Below are 24,271 nucleotides of genomic sequence, written 5' to 3'. Positions count from 1 at the left end.
CGTTGAAAAGCGGAATGACAGACGTAAGACAAAATGTAAATGGTCTTGAACAATTTAATAGTGAGAAATTGGATAGTATGAAAAGTTCTTTTTTTTAAGAATTAATGTGTTGTGTTGTTGAATTAGCTGTAAAGAATGATCAGCGCAGTGCATCTAGAACGATTCAGTCGGAATTCGACCAAAATACCAGACGCAAAAACATCAATTCCAAAATAGAGATAACGATGATGATGTTTTTTTTCTTCTAGAAAATGCGAGTTTTGCGGATGTTGTAAAAAGACATAGTCATACTAGAACAAGTAAAACTATAAGTAACAGTAACACACTGTATAATCGAAATACTCGTCCGGTCATCGCGACTAAACCAAAAAAGTACCAATAAGCTTGCGAAGATACTCGAAAGTTTTTTGAAAACACAGTTGGATCCAAAAACACACAAAATCAGTAATTTTAGGAATGATATAGATGGCTCTATTATTGTTGAGTGTGCAGCAGGTGCTAATCTAAATGATGTGTAAAATGGTATCGAAAGCAATCTGGGTGAAAACTATAGTGCTGTTGTTCTCGGTGCCAAGGTTGAAAATAGTGGGCATGAGCGAACAGTATTCCTCCCATGTCTTCATTGACTACTTAAAAGTTCAAAATGCGGACATCGCTATAAGTGCTGTAAAATTTGTAAAAATGTTTGAAAATCCTAGCTTCACTTACAACAAGTTTAGTGTTGTGGTTGAAGTCGATGTCGATACGTATGAATGTTTGTTATGTTGCGAAAACAGTAAAAGTAGGGTTTTATCGGTGCTCGTTAGTTCTCACGATTTATGTGCAGAGATGCTTCAAATGTGGAGAATTTGCGCACAAGATTATGGATTGCAAAAATTGTGAGAGATGCTCTAGGTGCAGCCAACAACACAAAATAAATAATGAACGTAAAATAAACTTGGACGACAACCATGCCGAATTGAGCTTGAATTGTTAGGTTTAAAAAAGCAACTTGCATTTCAATAAATAGTAACCACGCGCCAGGTGGAATGTGAATCAATATGATTTTTTTTTAATATAGTTGAATATTGCGGGGTTGTCAACAAACGTAGCATTACGCAAGTTTGTTGAGAAACAACGTCCATTTTAAGTTTTATTAGCAAAAACTCATATTGTAGAAATTGAAGCATTTGATCGGTATAGTATTCCGGGATAAAATGTTGCTGCTTGTTTATCACTTTCTAGGCACACTGGCGGTGTTGCTATTTATGTCAAAGAACCAGTTCAATTCAACCATCATACCGACGAATTTATTGAAGGCAAATGGTTCTTGGGCATTACAGTTCTGCGTGGCATGAAGATGGGTAATTATGGTGTTTTTATGGGAATTTTGCCGAAACCTCAGCTAACAAACCTAAATTATGCTGAATCTCAGCAAGTTTTTCACTGAGATCCAGCAAAATAAAATACCGAGCTGCTCGGTGGTGCCCATCTCTGCACAAAAATCTAAGTGTGTATGTGTCCATGATACTCAACTTTTAAATGTGTCCGGATTTATGGACTAAATTTAGTACAGGGTAAATGACGCCTTTATTTATTATCCAAGGGATCAATGGAATCATTGAGCGCTCATATCTTGCATAAGGGTACATACAGTTTCCGAGTATCTATTGGTCACAATTGACCACTTTGTCAAGCAGTTTTGGCGTGACTTTCTACCAGCGATTTCACAAAACTGGACCAACTAATTTCTATTTTTTTTTTCCTTTGGTCTATTTTTTTTTTATGAAACGCACAAATGTTGGCTACTTTTCTCGAGGTTCTAGAAGAAAAAATCTCAAAATAATGTTCTATTTCAAAGTTCGAGTGGTAGTAAACGTCATTTTAAGTGCTCGAATGAAGTGGTTAATTGAACACTCCAATACTCTATTTACCCCTGATGATAAAATATAAAGGTTTTGCCGAAGCCGTCATGTACCCTACATCGGTAAATAGTTAAATAAATCCAAATTGCCCAAAACATGTCGACCCTCCTAGAAGCAGCTTGCGTCCAACCAGTAGGCTGCGGCCCATAGGTTAAAAAATGCTCTACCTCAAATCACTCCAGTCATGGATACCGGAAACGATCGAAGTCACAATTAATTACAATGTACCCTGTTAGAAATTGACATAAGGACACTTTAAAAAGCAATAAAAAAAAACGAGGAATCTAAAAACAATTTTAGAAAGAGTCAATTGCATCATTTACGTAAGAGAAACAAATGGAAATGAGAGTTTCTCCTTTGAAAATAAAGATAAGGACGCCTATTTGTATGGGAAATTGGTCACTTCCGAAATATGTTTTAGCATGTCAAAAATCATTGTGTTACCAGACATTAATTCCCACCAGTGTATATTCCCATTAGAATCAACCAACTACTCACCGAATATCCCGGAATAGAGAGCGTACTTCCGACATCGTTCATCGAAATAACCAGCGTGTTTGTTTCCGACACCATCATGTGGGCCATATCGAAAGCATTGGCGTAGTGTTTGACCTGTTCGAATGCCTTATTGGGCTTGTTCTCCTTGTGCGCTTCCTGAATGTTACCATCCTCCACGAATAGCAAGAAACCGTCTTTGTGCTCCTTCTTCTGCAGCATCTCCAGCGAGTAGTGCACCAGTCGGACCAACGGTGGAGTCTCCTTGTTTTGTTCCTCGGTCATGTCGGTGGCATAGGGTAGCCTATCGTAGCTGAACAGTCCCATGAGATAGTCAATGTTGGTCGTATTCAGCGCACCCAGTTCGGTCTGTAAGAAGGCAATCAGAAATATACACATTAGCAAACAAAAACCGGAAGGATGTTCGTAATGCGGAAAAGAACGGCGTAGGATAAAAAGAATACAAAGAAGAAGAAGAAGTAATAACAACATCCTCATTATCTTTCCGCATCAGTCATTTTCATACCCACAAGCGACACGGGGCAGCAGCAGAATAAAGCAGTGTAGGGTTCCAAGCGAATGAACCTTCCTTTCAAGAGGAGGGTTCTCATTTCGAGCAGCCAGCAGCAGCAGCAGCGACGGGAATGCTCTCATCCGTTTTAAAGCTGGCCGTGTTCGTTTTTAAAGCCTATACCTACTCGTGGTAATCGGGGAGAGTTTCAGGACGCTTTGAATTTGAACGGTTTGGCTTGGAAAGGGAGAATCTCCGAGTAGGGGACCGAAATGAAATGAAATGGAAATCAAATTATGAATCATGATTGGAGGGGGAAGCAACGACGGTGTTTTGTGTTTTATGTCGTTCTCGCTTGGTGTAACTCGGATCATGGGTTTATCTATATGAGGCGATCGTATTATTGTTTTTCGTATTATTCTCGCTGATGATATCATATAATATGAGCATTTAAGTGCTAGAATAATTAGAGACGTAATAAAGGAATAACAAAGGAAACGGTTTAGCTGATTTGTTCTGTGGAGTGCACACGCAAAGCAAATTTCTCTTACATTTGTTTATTTGCATATTGAAAAATTCAACTGACATTTTTTGTCTAAATGAATAAAACCTAAACTAAAAAGTTACGGTCAACGGTACGGAAAAGGCCAAGTAGCCGATGACGAATATAAAAGAAGTTATTGAATTGCCGGCTGATTGCTCGAATTGGCTCGTGTTGTGTATAATTTCGGCACCATGGTTCCAAAAACAGAAAGTCGCGTTGACGAAGAGGCCTCTCAGGGACATGCAGAATTAGCTGAGACAAGTGTTGGACAGTCAATGTCACCCGTAAGCAGATTTCCAGCGAACATAGCTTGAGCGACCGTCCGTCTCACCTCTAATGGTTCGATTCCCAGAAGACGGCAACGCTCCTCGTGTTGGGTCTCGCCAGTTGAGGAAACGAAGAGCATATCTCACAAACTTGCGTTGAACGGATTCAATTCTAGTGATCCAGCTAGCATGGAAAAGGCACCAAACAACTAAACTTGGCTGCAATAAGGATCGCACAAGCGAGCAGTAGGGTGACCTGAGGCGTAGCGGGTAATGGAACTCTTCGGATTTTTTTGAAAATAAAGCCCAATTGTCGATTAGCTCTGGAGATGATGTCGTTGTAGTGGATTCTGAAAGTGAGTCTGCAGTCCAAGGTAACGCCGAGATCCTTTATGTGCTCCACACGAGCACGACAGCGTCCGTAGAGAACATAGTCAAACATAATTGTTTCGATTTTTCGGTGATAGGAAATAATGTTACATTTTTCGATGCTTAGACTCATCAAATTTCTTGAGCACCAGTCAGCAAAAATCCAGTGTATGGTTGGATTTATTACATTCTCTGTATTTTTTTGTTGTCATACAACAAATGTAATGGCAGTTCTTGCAATGGACTGTAGCATGTTACTGATTACCTTACTAGAAAGTTACTGAGTAATTAATTACTAGCTTGTTTACAACAATACCTGATTAAATAGATAAACATTTTACCCTATAATAAGTTAAGCCGATTTTATTCAAAATTAGGAAAATTTTACGCATACTTATATACTTTCTGGAACACCCAATATATATTCAATAAGTGATCCTTCAAACCTGTTGACACAGCAAAACTTTTTTCACGCGTGATTGGTTATCAAAAGTTAGCTTCGTGGCAAAAGCAATAACCCGAAATGATTTTGGTTTCATAATTTCTATGATATGGGAGAATTTTTTTAAAATACTTGTTTTTTAAACTAAGTATTTTAATTAAATTTGATTGTCACTCCGGGGAAAACCTTCAAGGGCTTTTTAAATTTTGGCATCGATAGATAATTACGATATACGCGGAGACTTGAAGTATGTCTCCGCGTACATCGTACGGGTTAGGCAAAAGGTGTGTGTTTGACTTTATACTGTCGCATTAATGGCCCTTCGCTCATTTTCAACTTCTATTCAATTTTCATACTGCCGTACTCTAACGGAACTACCCACCTACCCTCCTCTAAAAATCATTCTCTAGCTAATAAATTATAACACTAAAGCTTCATGTTAGCATTTCCAACCAACTCTGAAAATCGCTAACTTCGCGTTTGAAGTAACATGAAAACACTTTGAATCGATAGATAGATTTCAACTTTTTTTCCCCCGTAGCAAAAACCTGTGCATATTAAAAAAAAACACAAGCATTTAAAAAAATTCCCTCCTATACCTCACCGTAAAGGACTTAAGAAACCATAATCATGCCATAATCAATCATGTTGATAGTTCTTATGATCGCCACGAGAACCATGCTGAATTCCTACGTAACCTTTTTATAGCGGTAAGCTCCATCGAAGATAATACACCAATCTCGAATTAGCCTCGATTTTACTAAGAACCATGCCGTATTATCCTAAATTTTTATCTCGGATATAACTTTAATACGCCAATTTCGGAATATTAGAGAAAATATTGGATTTTCTAAAAGAATTCAGCCAAAACAAAATCTTCTCTCACCACTCTCACACACACATATGCACGAGCATTAAATCGACAGTGAGCATGCATAAGGGCGTAAACGCGATGATCGATTTTCTTCGTCGATTTTCTCTTTTGTTAATAACTCGCTAGATTTAACGTTTCTCGGTTCGTTTGCTGTTGCTTTTGATAGCCAATACAACCTGTTACAACTCTGCATTGAAAACATTCTAGAATTTTTTTCGCGATCCTGAGCAAGGCATAGAGAAAATATATGAAAAGAATCGATCATCGCGTTTACGCCCTTATGCATGCTCACTGTCGAAATGTAATTTTTCTATTTATATTTGTGGAATCCGATTCACTGCAGCTGTTCTCCGACTGCAGCTACCAGAAAGTCTGTTCCGGCTTGGTCCCAATCGGAACGTCCCACAGTGGCACGAATATGAATAAAGACGGTCAAAAATATTTTCTACCTTTTTTCGACGTTTTAGAGACTGGGTGTCTTGCGAGAAGTTGCTCAAAATTATATCCCGCATCTTTTAAATTACACACCTGAATAATCTTTAAGCTAGTATTACACATCCAAATTCTAACTTTTTTCAGTTACGAGATAATGGTTCCATGTCTTGGGCAAAGTTGCAGAGCAGTTGATTTTATGAACATTTGCTAAAGACACCAAATTTCTACATCATAACTCTGTAGAGCTATAATAGATTTTCTTTTAAGACTACCTTAACATTGGTTTTTTGAGTTAATGAGTGCTTTTTTCAAATTTGATCAATTTATCATGTTGTAAGAAATTGTTGGCATCATTAAAATATACAACTTTGCTGAATACACCAATGCTTTTCATTGACATCAATGTGATATACAGCCCATCAAGCGTTTTTGTGACATCATATTCAACGGCTCGAAAAGAGGGTGGGCGGGCCTTGGCGGGGTCTAAAACTGGTTGTATTTTGAAGATTACCTTATAAAATAGTACTTCTGAAAATTTCAGCGTTGGGTACTGAGGGGTACCTAGCCAAATCTCGATTCGAAAATTTCAATATTATATACAGCCCATCGGACGGTTTTGTGACGCCATATTGAACGGCCCGAAAAGATGGGAGGCGGCCCCTGCCAGTGTTTAAAACCGATTGAATTTCGAAGATTACATTATAAAATAGTGCTCCTGAAAAGTTCAGCGTTGGGTATTGAGTTATGAATCAATGATTTTAACCTACACATGTTTGAACTTGCAAATTATTTAAATTATTAAGCTTAATCTGGAGATGTATTTAATGGGTTTGATCTAAATGTGTTTGTTCTTCAGTGTACCTACATTGATATGTACATTCATTGCAATATTGATACTCATATGTTGATAGTTGCAAATATTTTAATGCAAGCTAATAATATTGATATATTCCTTGCCCTTTATTACATACAATATGAACTAAAATATTCGCAATACCTATCGGTATAACTTTCAAGAAAATTAGAATAAATGATAAAATTCTGACTACGGTTCTAAAGGGTTCCAACTTTGGACCTACCCACCCCACCCTCTTTTCAGAACATAGAACGAGACTTCACAACAGATGTTTGAAATTTCCACGTGCACATCGCTGAACGCTGCTGCAGATGACTATTTTGCGCTTGACGTTTTGGCGATAGCAAAGAGCGATAGGGTTTATTTAATTATCTAGGTGGGATTTTTTTTCACGAACAACTTGTGTTGAAGTTGTGGTTCAAAATGAACTCATTCAATCGGATGGTCGGATGTCGGATGGAATTGTTCAAAATTTGGGAGGAGAAGATTCACGGAAATCGTCATGTCAAATATTATCGAAGATAGTCAGGTAAGGAGTAATTAAAACATATATTTTTTCAATATCGGCGTACTCAAAATATCAATGTTCAGAATATACAGTTGATGAACAAGCCCATTGATTTTATTTCAAGAAAATGCATTTTTTATATAGTTGTAAATTTTATCATGAGTAAGTAGCACACTCGTAGCAGACATTGGTTTATAACTTGTACTAAATATATATAAACGAGGTTTCGACTACATCAGGGCTCGCCTATCCTATTTTCGAGCCATTGAATATGACGTCACAAAAACGCATGATGGGGTACATATAACATTGACTATTTCGACTCGAGATTTGACTAGATACCCCTGGAAACCCAGCACTTAACTTTTCAGGAGCACTATTTTATAATGTAATCTTCGAAATTCAATCGGTTTTAAACACTGGCAGGGGCCGCCTCCCATCTTTTCGGGCCGTTCAATATGGCGTCACAAAACCGTCCGATGGGCTGTATATAATATTGACATTTTCGAATCGAGATTTGGCTAGGTACCCCTCAGTACCCAACGCTGAAATTTTCAGAAGTACTATTTTATAAGGTAATCTTCAAAATACAACCAGTTTTAGACCCCGCCAATGATGGACAACAGAGTGGACAGGCGGACACTTCAGGCACCCAACAGGCAACGGAATACCGGGCGGAATCCGGACAATGCGTTTCGTGATATAACAAGAAAAACTTTCACACGCGGGACCGTATACGATTAGACACGTCTTTATTCATTCGTTTCGGTTACAGACTGATTGGTATGAGAATGATGTTCTGCTTTCGCTCTGTTCCTCTCCAGTTACCAGAGATGCGGTGCAGTGACGGCGTTGGGATAAACGTCGCCCCCACTGTATAGCTGACACTCCTCCTCGACGTCACGGAGCCGATGCCACCCGGTCATGGGCACTGACCAACCCCATTGCTTCGACGAATCGTTGCTGCTTCATTGCACCTAGCGGTTTGGTTAGAATGTCCGCGACCATCTCCTCCGTCGGACAATATCGGAGAGTGACCACACCTTTATCGACCAAGTCCTTGGTGTAGTGTACACGGGTATCGATGTGCTTGGATCTTCTAGACTTGCGGTCGGTCTCCACGAAAACGATGCAGCTACGATTATCCTCCATAACTGTAGTCGGCTCTGCTTGGTGTTCTCCCATCTCCTCCAACAGTTGCCTCAGCCAAACTAACTCACGGCACGCTTCAGACAGGGCCATATATTCGGCTTCCATGCTGGACAAAGAGACGCTCGTCTGTTTCCGACTCGCCCAGCAGATCGTAGCTTTTCCCAGCTGGAACAGGTAGCCGGAATTTGACTTCCGGTCAGAAGGGTCCCCGCTCCAATCCGCGTCGCAGTATCCGACGAGAACTAGCTGCTCACCATTCGTAGCAGACAGCTTCAACTTGCAGTCAGCCGTTTTCAGCAAGTATCGGACGACGCGCTTCAGTTCGACCCAGTCGGTCTCCGTTGGGCTGCTGATCTGCCTGCTCAAGATGGATACGCTTGCGGCTATATCCGGTCTGCTGTTCACTGCGATATAGAGTAGTGCGCCTACCAGACTGTGGTAGCGCTCGTTCGTATCTAGAGGCCGGCTGTTTACCCGGCTACGGTAGTATCCTGGGTCAAGCGGGATGCTCGAACCTCTCGCGTCTTGTAGGCCGAATCGTTGAGCGAGTGCACGGATGAATACGTTCTGGTCCAGGCTGAAATATCCATCTTGGTCCCGGGTCACTCGAACGCCCAGAAACTGATTAACTTCACCTAACAACGTCAATGAGATCTTCCTCTTCAACTGGTCCTCGATAATCCTAATCTCCTCCTGAACCGTACTCGCCACGATCATGTCGTCAACATATATCAATAGGTAGATGACGTTGCCATTGGACAACTCCTTGACGTAAAGGCATGGATCTGACACCGACTGTGTGAAACCGAGCTCTCTCAACATCGCACTGATTGTCTCATTCCACACACGTGCGGCCTGTTTCAGGCCGTAAAGGCTTCGCTGCAGTCGACACACGAATTTCTCCTTCCCAGGAACGACGAATCCCTTCGGCTGCATCATATACACCTCTTCCTTGAGCGTTCCGTGAAGATAAGCGCTCTTTACGTCGAGGTGATGAACGGACATCTTCCGATGCCCGGCGACCGCCAGGAGAGTCCTCAAAGTTGTCTGAGTTGCCACCGGAGCGAAAACGGCATCATAATCCACTCCGAATTTTTGCGAGAATCCTCTCGCTACTAGTCGAGCCTTGAATCGAGAGATGTTGCCGATGTTGTCATGCTTCTTCCGATACACCCACTTGCAGCTGATTGGAGTACGACCGGCTGGCAGTTCGACAAGCTTCCATGTTTGGTTTTCCATCAGCGACCGGTATTCTTCCGCCATAGCTTCCTTCCATAATCCTTGCTCGGCGCCCGACACTGCTTCTTCGTAGGTCGCTGGCTCCTCCTGCGCCTGCATCGCAACGCAGACGACGTAGTCTTCCAAACGCTTTGGCAAGACACCCCGGGTGCTCCGCTTCTGCCTTTGTTGGGTCGCTTCCGTTTGGTCGGGCTGTGCCTGTTCATCATCCCCGGAGAAGTATTCCTCATCATCATCTTCCGGATCCCTTGGCGATTCTGGATTTAGTGCTTCAACTTGCTTCTGCGATTGGCTGCTCGAGGCCTCCACCTCTACAAGATCCTCTTCGGTTGGAGGCAAACCATCCGACACTGGTTTCTCCTCCTGAAGCTCCACAAAACGAGCATCGCGACTAATGGTGATTCCGTTTGTATCCGTATCGAGGAATCTATAGGCCTTCCTGTCACTGCAGTAACCCACGAACAGTAACTTCTTAGCCTTGCTATCTAACTTCGACCGTTTAACCTCTGGGATGTGAACAAATGCAGGGCAACCGAACACTTTCAGGTGCGACAGTGATGGTTTCCTGCCGAACCACCTTTCATAAGGCGTCGTATCGACAGCGCGGGATGGCAACCTATTCTGCAAGTAGGCAGCAGTGGCCACCGCCTCCCCCCAGTACTTTTTGTCAAGATCTGCATCAAGAAGCATACAGGTGGCCATTTCTTGTAGGGAGCGATTCTTACGCTCCGCCACTCCATTCTGCTGGGGAGAGTAGGCCGCGGTGTACTGCGCTTGAATGCCCTCTAGCTCATAATACCGTTTCAGCTCGTGTCCGGTATACTCACCCCCGCCATCTGATCTAATAACACATGGAGCCCGACCAAACATGTTCTTGACGTGCGCGACAAATCTCTTAATGCAATCAGTTACATCGCTCTTCCGCTTCAGCAGACACACGACAGTGTATCTACTAAAATCATCAATGATTGTCATTAAATAGCGGGCACCCCCGGGCGTGACGTTTACCATCGGTCCACACACATCAGTGTGAATGACGTCGAGAACACGTTGGGTACGATTAACCGCGATTTTGGGAAATGGAATTCTACATGATTTACCTTCTAGGCAAGGTTGACAAACCTGCCGGATCCCGCAATCCTGAACCTTGAAGTTTTCAGATAGCTCCTTCCTCCGGATCTCATCCAACGCCGCTGGATCCCGATGACCTAGCCGACGGTGCCAGGTATGCTGGCAATTCTGCAGGTGCCGAGCCTCCTTGCCCAGCCGAGCTTCCTCTGCAATCTTCAACGCGAACAGACTGCCGCGGGGTTCCGCCACAGCCACCACTTTGCCTCCCGCGGACAAAATTTCACACCGCGAACCACAGAATTCCACTTTCAGTCCATTTTTCACGAGTTTTCTCACCGATATGAGTCCACTGTCCAATGAGGGCACGTATAGGACGTCTTTGAACGGAATATCCACCAAACGGTTGTCTCCATTCACACACTTTACTGTGCCATTTCCGAGTCCACCGGACATCGTCTCTGACCCGTCGGCCAAGAACACTTTCACTCGCACACTCGTGTCCAGTTCATTGAAGAATGACCGATCGTTCGTCATGTGGCTGGAACACCCACTATCAACGATCCAAGGTCCACTGCACTTGGTTCCAGCCACAAAACATATCGCCAACTCACTTTCTTCAGCCTGTTTGGCCCTCGCACCACCGGACTTAGCTTTCGAATCACGCTTCACATCACTACCGCCCGGGCCACCTTTTGGCTGCTGTGGACAATTTCGCTGAAAATGTCCCGATTTACCGCACCGATAGCACACTTTCTCATTTTTCTTCTTGCTGTGCATCTTCATCGCCGATTCACCGGAGCTCCCCGACCGTTCGCATCGACGCTGATGCTCGTCGATCAGTTTTTGCTTAACCAGCTCCATAGTCTGGTCGGCGTCCGGTCTCCCTTCGAGGGCGGTGACCAAACTGCCATAGGACTCCGGTAGGCTACGGTAGATCATGGCGATTTTAAGCGGCATCTCCATCTCCTGGCCGGCGCACGCCAGCTTATCGAACAGCTCTTCAAGTTCATACAGGTGCTTCTCAATATTGTCCCCTTCGTTCATATTTAAACTGCAGATACGACGAAGCAAGGACACACGTGACGTCATCGACGTCTTTTCGTGGAATTCTTTTAACTTGTTCCACGCGCCCACTGCCGAATCAACACCACGCAATAAATTTAGCTGGCTGTCCTCAACGGCTAGGACAATCATCGCCATAGCTTTTTCATCACTGGTTGTCCACTCAGGTGTGACCGGCTCTGGCTTTTCGTCTTTAATAACACTCCAGAGTTCTTCGCGCTTCAAGTACATTTCCATGCGCATCTTCCACACAGGGAAATTTTGATTGTTCAGGCGAGCGAACAGGAATTTATCACCCATTTTCTTCTCCGACCGACACACGCGACGAGAATGAAAAACGTCAGGCCCTTTCCACCTGTTACGCTAGGAAAACAAAAAATCTTCCCGCCTTCGGAACACACCAACGACTACGCCAAAGGAAAAAACGCGCACCACCAGAGTCAGAGTCAGCTCAGCACCAAATTTCACACGTACACTACTACAGTCGTGCGCCCCGCAGCTTGAACAAAATGCTGCCACCGAAAGAACTGTACCGAGCCACCGAAACCACGCCGAAACTTTTCGTGCACTAATGTCTTCCGCAAAGCACTTTTCGTCCCACAAAATACTTTTCCTTTTTCACTATCTCTGGGCCCATAACCTGATGGACAACAGAGTGGACAGGCGGACACTTCAGGCACCCAACAGGCAACGGAATACCGGGCGGAATCCGGACAATGCGTTTCGTGATATAACAAGAAAAACTTTCACACGCGGGACCGTATACGATTAGACACGTCTTTATTCATTCGTTTCGGTTACAGACTGATTGGTATGAGAATGATGTTCTGCTTTCGCTCTGTTCCTCTCCAGTTACCAGAGATGCGGTGCAGTGACGGCGTTGGGATAAACGTCGCCCCCACTGTATAGCTGACAGCCAAGGCCCGCCCACCCTCTTTTCGAGCCGTTGAATATGACGTCACAAAAACGCTTGATGGGCTGTATATCACATTGATGTCAATGAAAAGCATTGGTGTATTCAGCAAAGTTGTATATTTTAATGATGCCAACAATTTCTTACAACATGATAAATTGATCAAATTTGAAAAAAGCACTCATTAACTCAAAAAACCAATGTTAAGGTAGTCTTAAAAGAAAATCTATTATAGCTCTACAGAGTTATGATGTAGAAATTTGGTGTCTTTAGCAAATGTTCATAAAATCAACTGCTCTGCAACTTTGCCCAAGACATGGAACCATTATCTCGTAACTGAAAAAAGTTAGAATTTGGATGTGTAATACTAGTTTAAAGATTATTCAGGTGTGTATTTCAAAAGATGCGAGATATACTTTTGAGCAACTTCTCGCAAGACACCCAGTCTCTAAAACGTCAAAAATGGGTAGAAAATATTTTTGACCGTCTTTATTCATATTCGAGCCACTGTGCGTCCTTCCGCGGGTGCATTATTTTTCATCATCTTTATCATCTTCCTGGACAATCCAATCGGCTGCATTGGGAGGAAGTAGCAAGTGATTGAAAGTGTCGGCAAGAATAAGAAATCCTTCAACGGACTTTTCCGCAACATCCTATGTCCCCTATTTCAGGTTTCATGTTTGGCAAGAAACTTGTTGTCTATTCGTTATGAATTATGCTTCTAATTATGCTGCTCTTCTGGGTGAACTTCTCGTCGGAAGTACTGTGAAGATTTCGGAATTTATCATCAGTAGTTCTCAGAATTTCTCGCCAGTTCTCTGTTCTTCTCGTCGGAGGTTCTCTGTATTTCTCGTTGGAGAATCGGTGAATTTCTTTTCGGAAGTTCTTTGAACTTTTTCTTTTTTTCTTATTCTTCTTCTTCTTCTTCTTCTTCTTCTTCTTCTTCTTCCTCGCATTTCAAGCTTATTGCGTATGGCATATTAGCTTATTGCGTGCTCTCAACTTAGATGCACTTCCACAGTTATTAATTGAGAGCTTTCGATGGCTGTAACATTTTTGCATTAATATAATTGTGTGGCAAGTACAATCATACTCTATATGCCCAGGGAAGTCGAGAAATTTTCCTACCCGAAAAATTCCTAGACTAGACCGGGAATCGAACCCAGCCACCTCCAGCATGGTCTTGCATTGTAGCTGTGCCTTTACCGACTGAGCTAAAGGAGGTCCTAAGGGGTCCCAGGTCTCTGAGCTTCCCGTCGGAAATTTTCTGAAGCTGTCATAGGAAGTTCACAGAACTTATCATCATAACTGCTCTGAACTTCTCTGAAAGAATCTTTGAACTTCTAGCTGGAAATTCTTTGATCTACTCCTCGGAAGTCTCTGAACCTCTCCTTGACAGTTCTCTGAACTTCTCCTCAGAAGTTCTCTGAACTTCTCGTCGGACGTATTATGAACATCTTCTGAACATCTGAACGTCTTGTCGGAAGTTCTCTCAACTTCTCGTCGGTTGCTCTATGAACTTCTTGTTGGAACTTCAGAGAACTTAAATAAGTTCTGTGAACTTCTCGGAACTTCTCATCGAAAAATCTCTGAACTTCTCGTCTGAAGTTCTCTGAGCTTTTCGTCGGAAGATCCCTGTGATTCTGGTCGGAAGGTCTCATTCCATTAAAAGTTCTTTGAACTGTTCGTTGGAAGATCTCTGAACTTCACGCAACAAATTTTCTGAACCTCTCGTTGGGAATTCTTTTATCGTCTTGTCGAAAGTTCTCTGATTTTTTCGTCGAACTTCGGGTAACTTTGATTGTGAACTATAGGGAAGTTCGGTGAACCTTAGGGATTTCTTAAGTACTCTATACTTCAGGAAAGGTTATGTGGACATTTTTTTTGTTAAACTGTGAGTTTCTTTGAACTTCACTTTAAGTTCATAGCATATAGCCTGAAGTTCAGATAATTTCGCCTGAAGTTCAGAGCATTTTACCTACAGTTCAGAGAATTTCGCCTCAACCTCAGAGAACTTCGTTTGAAGTTCAGAAAATTTCGTCTGACTTTCAGAGAACTTCGCTTGAAGTTCAGAGAACTTCTTTTTAAGATCAGAGAGCTTCCCTTAAAGCTATCAGATCATTCATAAATTGCATAGGAACTCTTTAAAGTTCCTTCGGAGTAGTTCTGTGATCTTTAAGGAAGTACTTTGAACTCTAAAAAAAGGTTTAGCGCACTTGAGAGTTGTTTTGTGAACTTCAGAGAAATTCTTCGAACGTCAACAATTTCTGAAAACTTTTCCGACTTTTGCGAACTTCAAGTTTATTCTAGAGATCTTCAAATCTAGACTAACATTTCGAGCGTAACTATTCAAATCGACGTATCTGATTTTGTAAACAATCACTTCAATGGTCGATTTGTGGCAACTGCTAGCTCACTCACAGAAACTAACAAAACCAGCTTGTAAGGAAGAGGTTCCCCTATCTGATGATGGTGTTTTATTTTGCGTAGGTGAGTTAGCAATCAAGACAAATCGTCGATTGAAGTGATTGTTTACAAAACCTGATACGTCGATTTGAATAGTTACGCTTGATTTGAAAAGGGCGTAACTCAAAAATGTAAACAAACCATATTTTGCCAAATATAGAGAGAACAGTTCACAAACTACTCGATAAACACGAAAAAGCAGAAGAAAATATCACTTCAAATCATCAAAAACGTTTCTTCTTACATGGCGTATTTCCAACTTCCAACTTTATGATGCATCTGGTTGTTAGGTCTTGCACCAGAACTACGAATTATAGTGTTTTAATATTCCAAACGTACTGGTTTTGTAGTATCTAGTCACGCCCGATTCATTTAAAATGCAAATCTCTGGCCGTAACAACAAACAAACAAATCCGAGGGCGTATTTCCACGGCGTATCACCAGTGTTGGCAGATAAAAGGATGGAAGATCCGGGGGGTAACAACATGTAAGAAATCATCAGGGCGTATGATGTTTTATTCTCAATTTCACAACAAAGAAAACTTTTTTTTTTAGTTTTTTAGTAATGCATGATGATAGATTACACTATTAACTATATGTCAAGCTTATAAAATCATCCAGAAAATGGAAAGTCGTGAACTAGGATTAATTTTTAAGCCATCAATATTCGGAAGCGATTTTCTCGATATGGTCATTTTGGAGTTATACCCTTTTCAAATGTTAGTCTAGAAATATCATGTCTAAGATTGAGATGACCTGTAAGATTCACCAGGACAGCGAGCCACGTCACATATCACTCCACGCAAAATAGGACAGACATTTAAATCTCTCCACTATGCATGCCTCTCTGAAGTTTACAGGAAACTGGTAAGAGTACTCGAAAGTTTGTACCACTCTGAAATAAGGCGGACTTCATCATAACGCATAGAAATTTTCTTAGGGTAGCAGAGCTTAGTTGAAGTTCGTAGAACTTCTCTCTGAACTTCTATGATGTATGTAGATACAGTTTGAGATGTTTAGTATAATTTAGAGAACCCTACTAAAGCTATTTGAAGTTTGTTGAGCTCATCTAAACCTTCCATAACTTCAATGCAATATGTCAAGTTTTTCTGCTTATTTCAGATTGGTGAATAATGAGAAGCTAGAGAATATGACGTGATTAATGGGAAATGGATTGAACGATTGAACATATAAAGGAAGTAGGTTTTGCCTCGGGTTTTGCTAAATAAATAAATAAATAAATAAATAAATAAATAAATGGGCTTTGTGGTCATGTGGTGTAAGTGCCTCAAAGTGAGGGGAGGGTTTGATTCCCGCTCCAGCCGGTGGAACTTATACACCACCGGTCTACTGGGTTTTGTGTGCTGTCCGTTGTCTAGTATTAAGTGTTCAGTCTATGATCTGGTTCAAGATGATGTCACTGACCTCCGATTACTCTTCAACGAGACCCAGCGATTAGCCGACCAGTCCAAAATACTCACCCTCAAGTCCACGGAAAACACTAACAAGTCCGATATCCAATTATTCCTAATGTTTCTTCGAGAGCGTGGTTTAAAGGCTTGGGCTTAAGTCGTGACTTCATTCGCGTGATGAGTAGACTTATGTCCAACCACTACTCGCTAGATGCTCATCTCAATAGAATAAACCTCGTGGACAGCAACATCTGTCGGTGTGGAAACGGTTACGATGACATCGAACACGCAGTTTGGCAATGTACGGATAATGACGCCGCCAGAGAGCGACTTTTGAATACCCTCGAGGCCCAAGGAAGACAACCCTATGTTCCTATCAGAGACGTGTTATCAACCCGTGATCTCTGCTATATGCAGTCCGTTTATGTTTTTCTTCAAAGGTCTAGTATAAGAATTTAATTCCTATTGTCTTTTGTCTCTCTTTATTAGTTTTTGTTTGTCTTGTCCCCCCGTCTCGATGAGTCTCATCGTCGCCCACTGGTCACCCACCATAGCCGGTCGAACTCCGGACGAAGCTAGAACAGCACTACCGTTCATACTGGCGACAACGCTCTGATGAGACAACGAAACCCTACCCCAAGCTCCTCCCCTGATCCTATCCTTCGAAAATGTAACCTTCTAACCTCGAGTAAGCCGCGAGTAATCGGCCCAACTCCTACTAGACATAGAATTAAGTGAATTTTGTTACACACAGTGAATTATGAATTATCGGCTCCGTAAAGCTAACGCGATTGAGCCTTCCAAATAAACGAACTAGATAAAAAAAAGTCCGATATCACATTTGTGATTCCTTGGATTATGCCACTTTCATGCCACGACCGACTTTGGTTTTTGAAATTGCACTTACAATGTTGCCTTAAAATACATGGTATGTTAGGTTTAACCTTATGGGAACTGACCTCCGATTGATTGACACCTGGAAAAATTTTCAGAAAATACCTTTTAATAAATTTATGGTGGTCCTGAAAAGGATCGTTTTGGGTGATGCGCTTGGCTTTGATCACCTACAGTGGCTCACGAGGAGTTACTGAATCTGATCAGTAGCGGTGCGACTTCTTCCTCCTTTTTCGGTGAATGGACGCTCATGTGGGCTTCAGCTCACTGTTTGCGGGCGGCTTTTCGTTGTGTACTGGAGAACAATGTTCACCGCCACGCGCCGAAAGCACTGCTGCTGCAGCTGATGATGACGTCCGACCGGTCTCCACCACACACGGTGATTGAATAAGTACCGTTCGGCGAGGCCGGATGGAATTCGATTTTAAAATCTGTGTTAGGGAAAGCGCTTTTTGCAGGCAATCGGTGATAATTTGGATCACCATTGCAACAATTGGACATTTGTGTAATTTTCAATAGTGACCTATTGAAAATTAATAATGTGTCAACTTTAGCAGATTTGTAGAAAAATTTCCAATCGATTGGCTTGTTTAGAAATAAAATCCATCCGCTATTGACAGAGTTATAAGTGGTCAAAAACTATTCATAAAGCAGTCAATATCCTAGATCGGACCGGGAATCGATAACCCAGCCACCTCCAGCAGCATTGTAGCTGCGCCTTTACCGACTGAGCTAAGGGAGGCCCTATAAAGGGCACCATTATTCATGAATTCTTGATCGCTAGGAATGCTTGTGAATATTTGAGGTTGATATAAAGGTTAACAAAGAGGTTTATTTATATCGCTGTGAAGCAACTGAAAAGTGTTTTGGGAATTAAGATCTGTAACTGTAACCAATTCGTTTTTGTTTATCAATCTGGTTATACTTAATTTTCTTAAAGATAACTCGTTCAACTCATACTTTTGAAGGAATTAGCGGTATGACCAACAGGTCTAGCCATTCACTTCATGTTTGTTAGCTGAGTCTCAGAAATTGTTTTACTAAATCTCATCAAAATGAACTGCAGAACTTCTCGGCTGCTATGTATATGTGTAAACCTTCATCAACATTTTTCATTTTTTGCACTAAATCAAATTTTGGGGCTTTGAATCAAAATGGAGGGTGGCCTATAAGGAATTAAAGAAAATTGTTTTCGATATGAAGCATCCTTCATAACATACATTATCTATTTATTTATTAATCAATTAGTTAATCTGAGACTACAATGTTACTTATCTTATTATCTCGGTATTCGCAGAGTTTTGCAATATTTTCGCAATTTTTCCTTTGACATATTTAGGTCGATCATTACGCAATGTTTGTTATAGGCAGAAATTATCTGATTTAGCGATTCAAATTTAGCGTAATTAGTACGATCGTGATCTACTGTGAACAATTGTCGGTTACGTAATTGGCGAGAGGGTGCGTAAAAATTTAATGTAGACAGCAAATATGCTGAGTCAATGCGCTGTGAAACATTATTGTTCACACAAGAAAGAAACCATACCATGTTCGCCACGCTCTCTCAGTGTTTGAATATCTTGAATATAAACAACGCGCTTCATACGACGGGAGAGGGAATACTGTCCATCCTAACTAACATATTGGTTAAAGTATTTGGTTTAGATAATTTTCTACTATACTATCGTATACGTATCAGTAATGTAGAACTATTTATCAAACCGTGTTGCGAAGCTAAACTCTTTTAATTGCGAATTTCATCAACTTAAAAAAAAATAACCGCTGCATTTCGAACAACCGAGACGCCATCATTCACATGGAATAATACTCAATATTAAAAAAAAATCAGAATCCAGCAAAAATGCCAACATAGGATTTGCGGCGCAAGCATATTTCCTTTAATGCCGATCAAGCTCAAAGGAAGGCAACACCTCAGTTCACTGCTGCAAACTCGAGAAACAACAGACAAAACCAACACCAACCGTCCCAGCCCGGCTCAAGCTAAGCAATCGGAAGGGAAAGCTGCCTGAGGAGTGGTAGGACGGCGACGTCGGCGAATATGCGAACCGAATGCGAAACGACGACATCGCAGAGGGATGAGGAAAAAAATACACACCGAAGAATGCAATTGACGTGAATGATTTATATCAGCCATTTTACATCGAAGGCTCTGCACGATAAATCAAATTCAAATCGGTCGATTTGTGTGCTTCGCTCCGAGTTTCACGACGATTCGCACTGCGGGGACTGAGTTTGAGTATAGTCTATCTAGTGCGGCAACCTGAAAAGGTTTCTCGCGCGTTACCCGAGGCCCTAGGAGCTAGTACAATGATTACAGGTCGCATCTCGGTGGATGGCGACCGCAGTTCAAGATCAAAGATGACTTGCTAATTTTATTCTAAGTTTGCTATCTCTATCCAAAAACATGGATTATTTTTTAACAGAATTATATGGTTCTGATTGTCAGTAAAAGCAGTAATTTTACATCGAAAGTTTTCTAAAATATTGACCTTCTAAATTAATTCAACTTTCTTAATAAAGAATGCAAAATACTTTCCGCTCAAACCCGAACCGAACCGTAAAACCCAATTGCCCGATCAGAAGATTGCACATAGAATGATATGGTGTGCGTCTTCCTCCCACCCCAGCGCATTGTCGTCGTCGCGTCGTATCCGTCGTGAATTCCTTGATTGATTGATTGAAAGTAATTTTGCCATTGAAACGTTTACCCGTTCAGAGCGCATCAGCTCGGTCGTGCATGCCCCAGTAAGCGTTTCTTTCCTTCTCGGTCGAGCGCATCCACCGACCGGAGACAGTTTCGAACGGTTTTATTTCTATCTGGCACTGAACCCAGTCCCGGTCTGGCTCGAATGCAGTTGTTTTCCTTCCGATGAATGCAATTTCCATTGTATGCAGCTTGAAATGCCACGACAATAATTGCATTGATTTAGTAGCAGTGTGCATTTCGTAGGATAGGTATGCGATAAGCACCGCAATGAAATATGTACATGGCATACAAACTGCCGTAATACGACTCATAATTTACTCACATTAGTGGTAAGGTAGACTGCATTTCCGGTTTTGGACTGTTTCCATTCATCGATGAGGTTTTTGCCGTCGGTACGCAAACCACGGGCACCGCTCGGGTCGGTGTCGGTAGTTGGAATCATGTTCTTGCGTCCGCCTCCAAAGATGACCTGTCGTGAGTGGTTGGAGCTTTGTGTAAGTATTTTCGTTGCTTGCAAACACCGTCGGAGGACAGCGACATCACTTACCTTGAAGTGCTTTCCAACATCACCGTGAATCAGTTGATGAGCAATATCATTAACCTCACTTGGATTGCATCCTGCGGTCGATACGGCGGCATCATTTTCCCAGTCCTTATCGGCAGAATGCGCATAGAGAGCAGGGCTGGAGCCGGCGGTAACGCGGGAAGTTGTTGCAAAACCTGTTTTGATTGAAATTCCAGAATATAGTAAGTTTTTATGTGCATAGTTGAGAGACAAAAATCAATATTAAAGTTAGGGAAGAAAGTTCCACGATAAGGAACAATTCAAGGTAGATTTTTCTAAACGGAAGGTGTAAAACATATCGTTTAAAGGTGTATTTGAAAATGAGGTAGCATGGAGAAAAGGTGTGTTTCACTGCTTTCGTTAGGTGAAGAAGAAAGATTACATTTGTCTTTTTTGGCTTTTACGTCTTGACAGAAACATTGTGCTTGCCCTCAGTGTTCTTTGAGCAATTTAACAGTAAAAAAGCATTCTAAGCCTGTACCAAATCTACATTCATATGTTGAATGGCAAGACACTGTTTACCCAAGGAAAGCGAGTAATTCCATGATAATTCCCACCACCGCCGGCTTTGTATACCGTTCTATTACTGTCTATGCCATAGGAAAGCCCGAGTGTTACTTTAGACAAATTTGATGCATAACATCAATAATTTCAATATAGGGCATTGGCACTAATTGACGGCAACCAAAATTTAAACGACAGTTTCACTAAATTTTCTTAATAAAGCACTTCGCTGAATATATATTAACGATTCTTCAGTCTTTCAGTCATCTGATTTCTTTTTTACCACTGAGAAAATCTTATACGCCGGGTTCTTCTTCACATGATATATACGCACTACAAAATTCGGCTGATTTTGAGTTGTCGATACTAGAAAGTTCGGAAAAGTAGTGTAAATTTCTGTTACTATGATGCACATAAATGGAGCTTCATATAACATTCAAGTTTATGTTGTAGAAGTCATGAAATATTCCATATATTGTATGCAACCCTGCATATTAGTAAGCAACATTTTTTGTAAGGTTCTACTTTACGTGAAAAGGAAGTTTACATACATGGATGTTTACATCACCAGTAAACTTCAGATTTTTTTTCTGAGTAGAACGCCAAATAGCAAAAAACTAATCGTATTTCAGATTTTACCTCTCAGAATTCGCACATTTAATGAAGTTTATAACAGATTTTTTTTCTTTTATTTTCTTTTTTCTTTTATTATTTCAATTTTAATGTGTTGTTGTTGCCGATGTACATATTTTTTGACAAAATAAAGGCATATGCATAAAATAAAACTGGATCTTTGCCTAATGCGAAATCAAGAATACATTTTGTTTAAAACGTACCAGAATTAACACCATTATAAACCACCATTAGCTGTACTGGAAGGATCACGTAGCTTCTACGTTATAATCCAGTGACATTGAAGCTCACTGAAATGAGTGCTTCCACTTGATAATCACGTAACGTTTACGTGAAAAGTGCGATGGAAAAAATCTATGTATGTTTTCACGTAGCATTAACGTGAAGATTATTTTTAGTGTACACGCTATTTCTAAACAACCCAAATTTGAATAGAATCTACTCATATCAATCAAAGGAAGGGCTGCCCAAAATTGAGTAGACAAAGCTTGAACTGATTCTGGTCGATGTAGTCCTTTCGTCATCTTGTCGATCCCAATTATTATTCTTTTGGAAATGTTAAAAGTCTAGAACGCGCAAAAATTGGTCAACTTCAAATTGGTGTATTTCTGTTAAAAATGCATAAGAACCTGAAATGCTGCATTTGGAAGTTGAGTGTATATACAATGGTTGCTATGATGAGTTTTCACCGTTTGCTCTCCAGTTTTCAAAATGACGTCCAAGCAAGAGGAACAGCGTGTCAAAATTTTGCTCGCGCAGCAAGAGAATCCGACGTTCTCACACACCAAGTTGGCACAATTGCTGGATGTGGCCAAATCGACCGTGACAAACGTTTTAAAAGTGTTCGGGAGCGTCTGTTGACCACCAGGAAGCCTGGAAGCACGTGTGGTTTAAAAAGCGGTATTTTCATTACTACGGGAACCTAGAGTCGGTGTATAATGAGTCACGCCAAGAGAAAAACAGTTGTACTCGCATCACGGGTTTCGAAACATTCCCTTTCTTTTCACTTGGCAACAGAGGACTTCTACATCAACTTCAAATGACTTTTAGCGAGAAAAAATAGCGGCTGTAGTAAATCATTATATCAGTTATTTTGTCAAATTATCTTAACAAAAAATAGTATAAATTCTCATTACTGATCATTACCAAACGTATCCCATGACAATTTAATGCTCACTGCGTGTTGATGATCATTTATTCGATTATATTTTTTATTTTATTGCAATACCTTTTGTGGACCTTTCATAGCACCATAATGTTTGTTTGTTTACTTTGCACGATAGGTAGCCGGTTTGACAGTTCAATAGGTAGACTTGGCTTCACTCTTGGCGTGACTCATTATACACCGACTCTACGGGAACCTTCAATCAAGAGATCTACCTCCAGGAGTGCTTGAAGAAGCGGCTGCAATCATCTAAAGCAACATAATAGACTTGTGCTGTTCCGGCCGGAAATGGCGAGCTTCCACTATTGGAACAACGTGGTTGTGGTACCCAAAGACCACAACCCTCCCAACAGCCCAGAACTCCGCCCCATCGAACGGTATTGGGCCTTGGTCAAACGGAATCTCAAAAAAACTAATAAATCCATGGAAAACGAGCAGTAGTTTAAATCTAACTGGCGTTCGGCGAATAAGGTCGATGAGACCACTGTGTAAAATTTTAATGAAAGGGGTTAAGCGGAAGGCACGGCAGTTCGGATAAGGCAAACCAAAAGAATAAACGAACATATTTTCCTTTAAATATTTGAATAAAACTACAAAAAAAATAATAAGATTTTTGTGATATGAATTTTGACTGAAAGAAACGATTTCTTTGTCGACCAATTTTTGCGCGTTCCAGTCTTTAATTCATTAAACTTAGCACATTAAATTGTCCCACAAGAGTAAGTTCTAAAGTAATCTGAATTTACACTGGCATTAAAATATGCCCACTGAACTAAACAGCAAAAAATTAATTTTAATATCACATCAAAGTGGATGCACTTCAATCGTGTTGAAAATATGGTGTAATATTACTTACCAAAAAGGACAAAATAATAATTAACACAGTGCATGAACTGATATTACGCAGCTTTACTGCATTTGTTGACTTTTGTGGCCATAAAAATTACATGAGATTTTCAACACGATTGAAGTGCATCCTCTTGGATGTAATATTAAAATTTATTTTTTGCTGTGTAGCCCCATATTGTACAAAACTATGAGTTTCACTCATTTTTATTTCAGGCGTGAAAATCACTTAGGGGTTACGTGAAACGTACATAAAATCTGTTTATGGGAAAATCACGTAAACTTCATTAAAAAATGTAGCGGCTTCGAATGGAATTTCCCCTCATATATAAGTGGTGTCATGTAGATTGTACTTGGGTCATGTATAATTGACGGCTTTCCAAAAAGAGATATTCTACGTGATGTTTCACGTAACTA

General features: G+C 41.1%; 1 protein-coding gene across 1 annotated transcript in view; it reads right to left on the bottom strand.

Moving 5' to 3' along the window:
- LOC135704356 (membrane-bound alkaline phosphatase-like) overlaps positions 1-24,271 on the bottom strand; it is a 53,555-nt gene that overhangs the window by 12,067 nt on the left and 17,217 nt on the right. The window contains exons 4-6 of the mRNA XM_065225817.1: positions 20,689-20,861; positions 20,464-20,610; positions 2,403-2,768 (exon numbers count right to left, since the gene is read on the bottom strand). Coding sequence (XP_065081889.1) covers positions 2,403-2,768; positions 20,464-20,610; positions 20,689-20,861 — 686 coding nt within the window. The remainder of the gene's footprint in view (positions 1-2,402; positions 2,769-20,463; positions 20,611-20,688; positions 20,862-24,271) is intronic.

Source organism: Ochlerotatus camptorhynchus, unplaced genomic scaffold (assembly GCF_037179485.1).
Source record: "Ochlerotatus camptorhynchus isolate MF236.1 unplaced genomic scaffold, CSIRO-AGI_Acam_v1.1 ptg000002l, whole genome shotgun sequence".
NCBI classification, from domain to species: domain Eukaryota; kingdom Metazoa; phylum Arthropoda; class Insecta; order Diptera; family Culicidae; genus Ochlerotatus; species Ochlerotatus camptorhynchus.
This window is presented reverse-complemented; position numbering and strand designations above follow the sequence as displayed.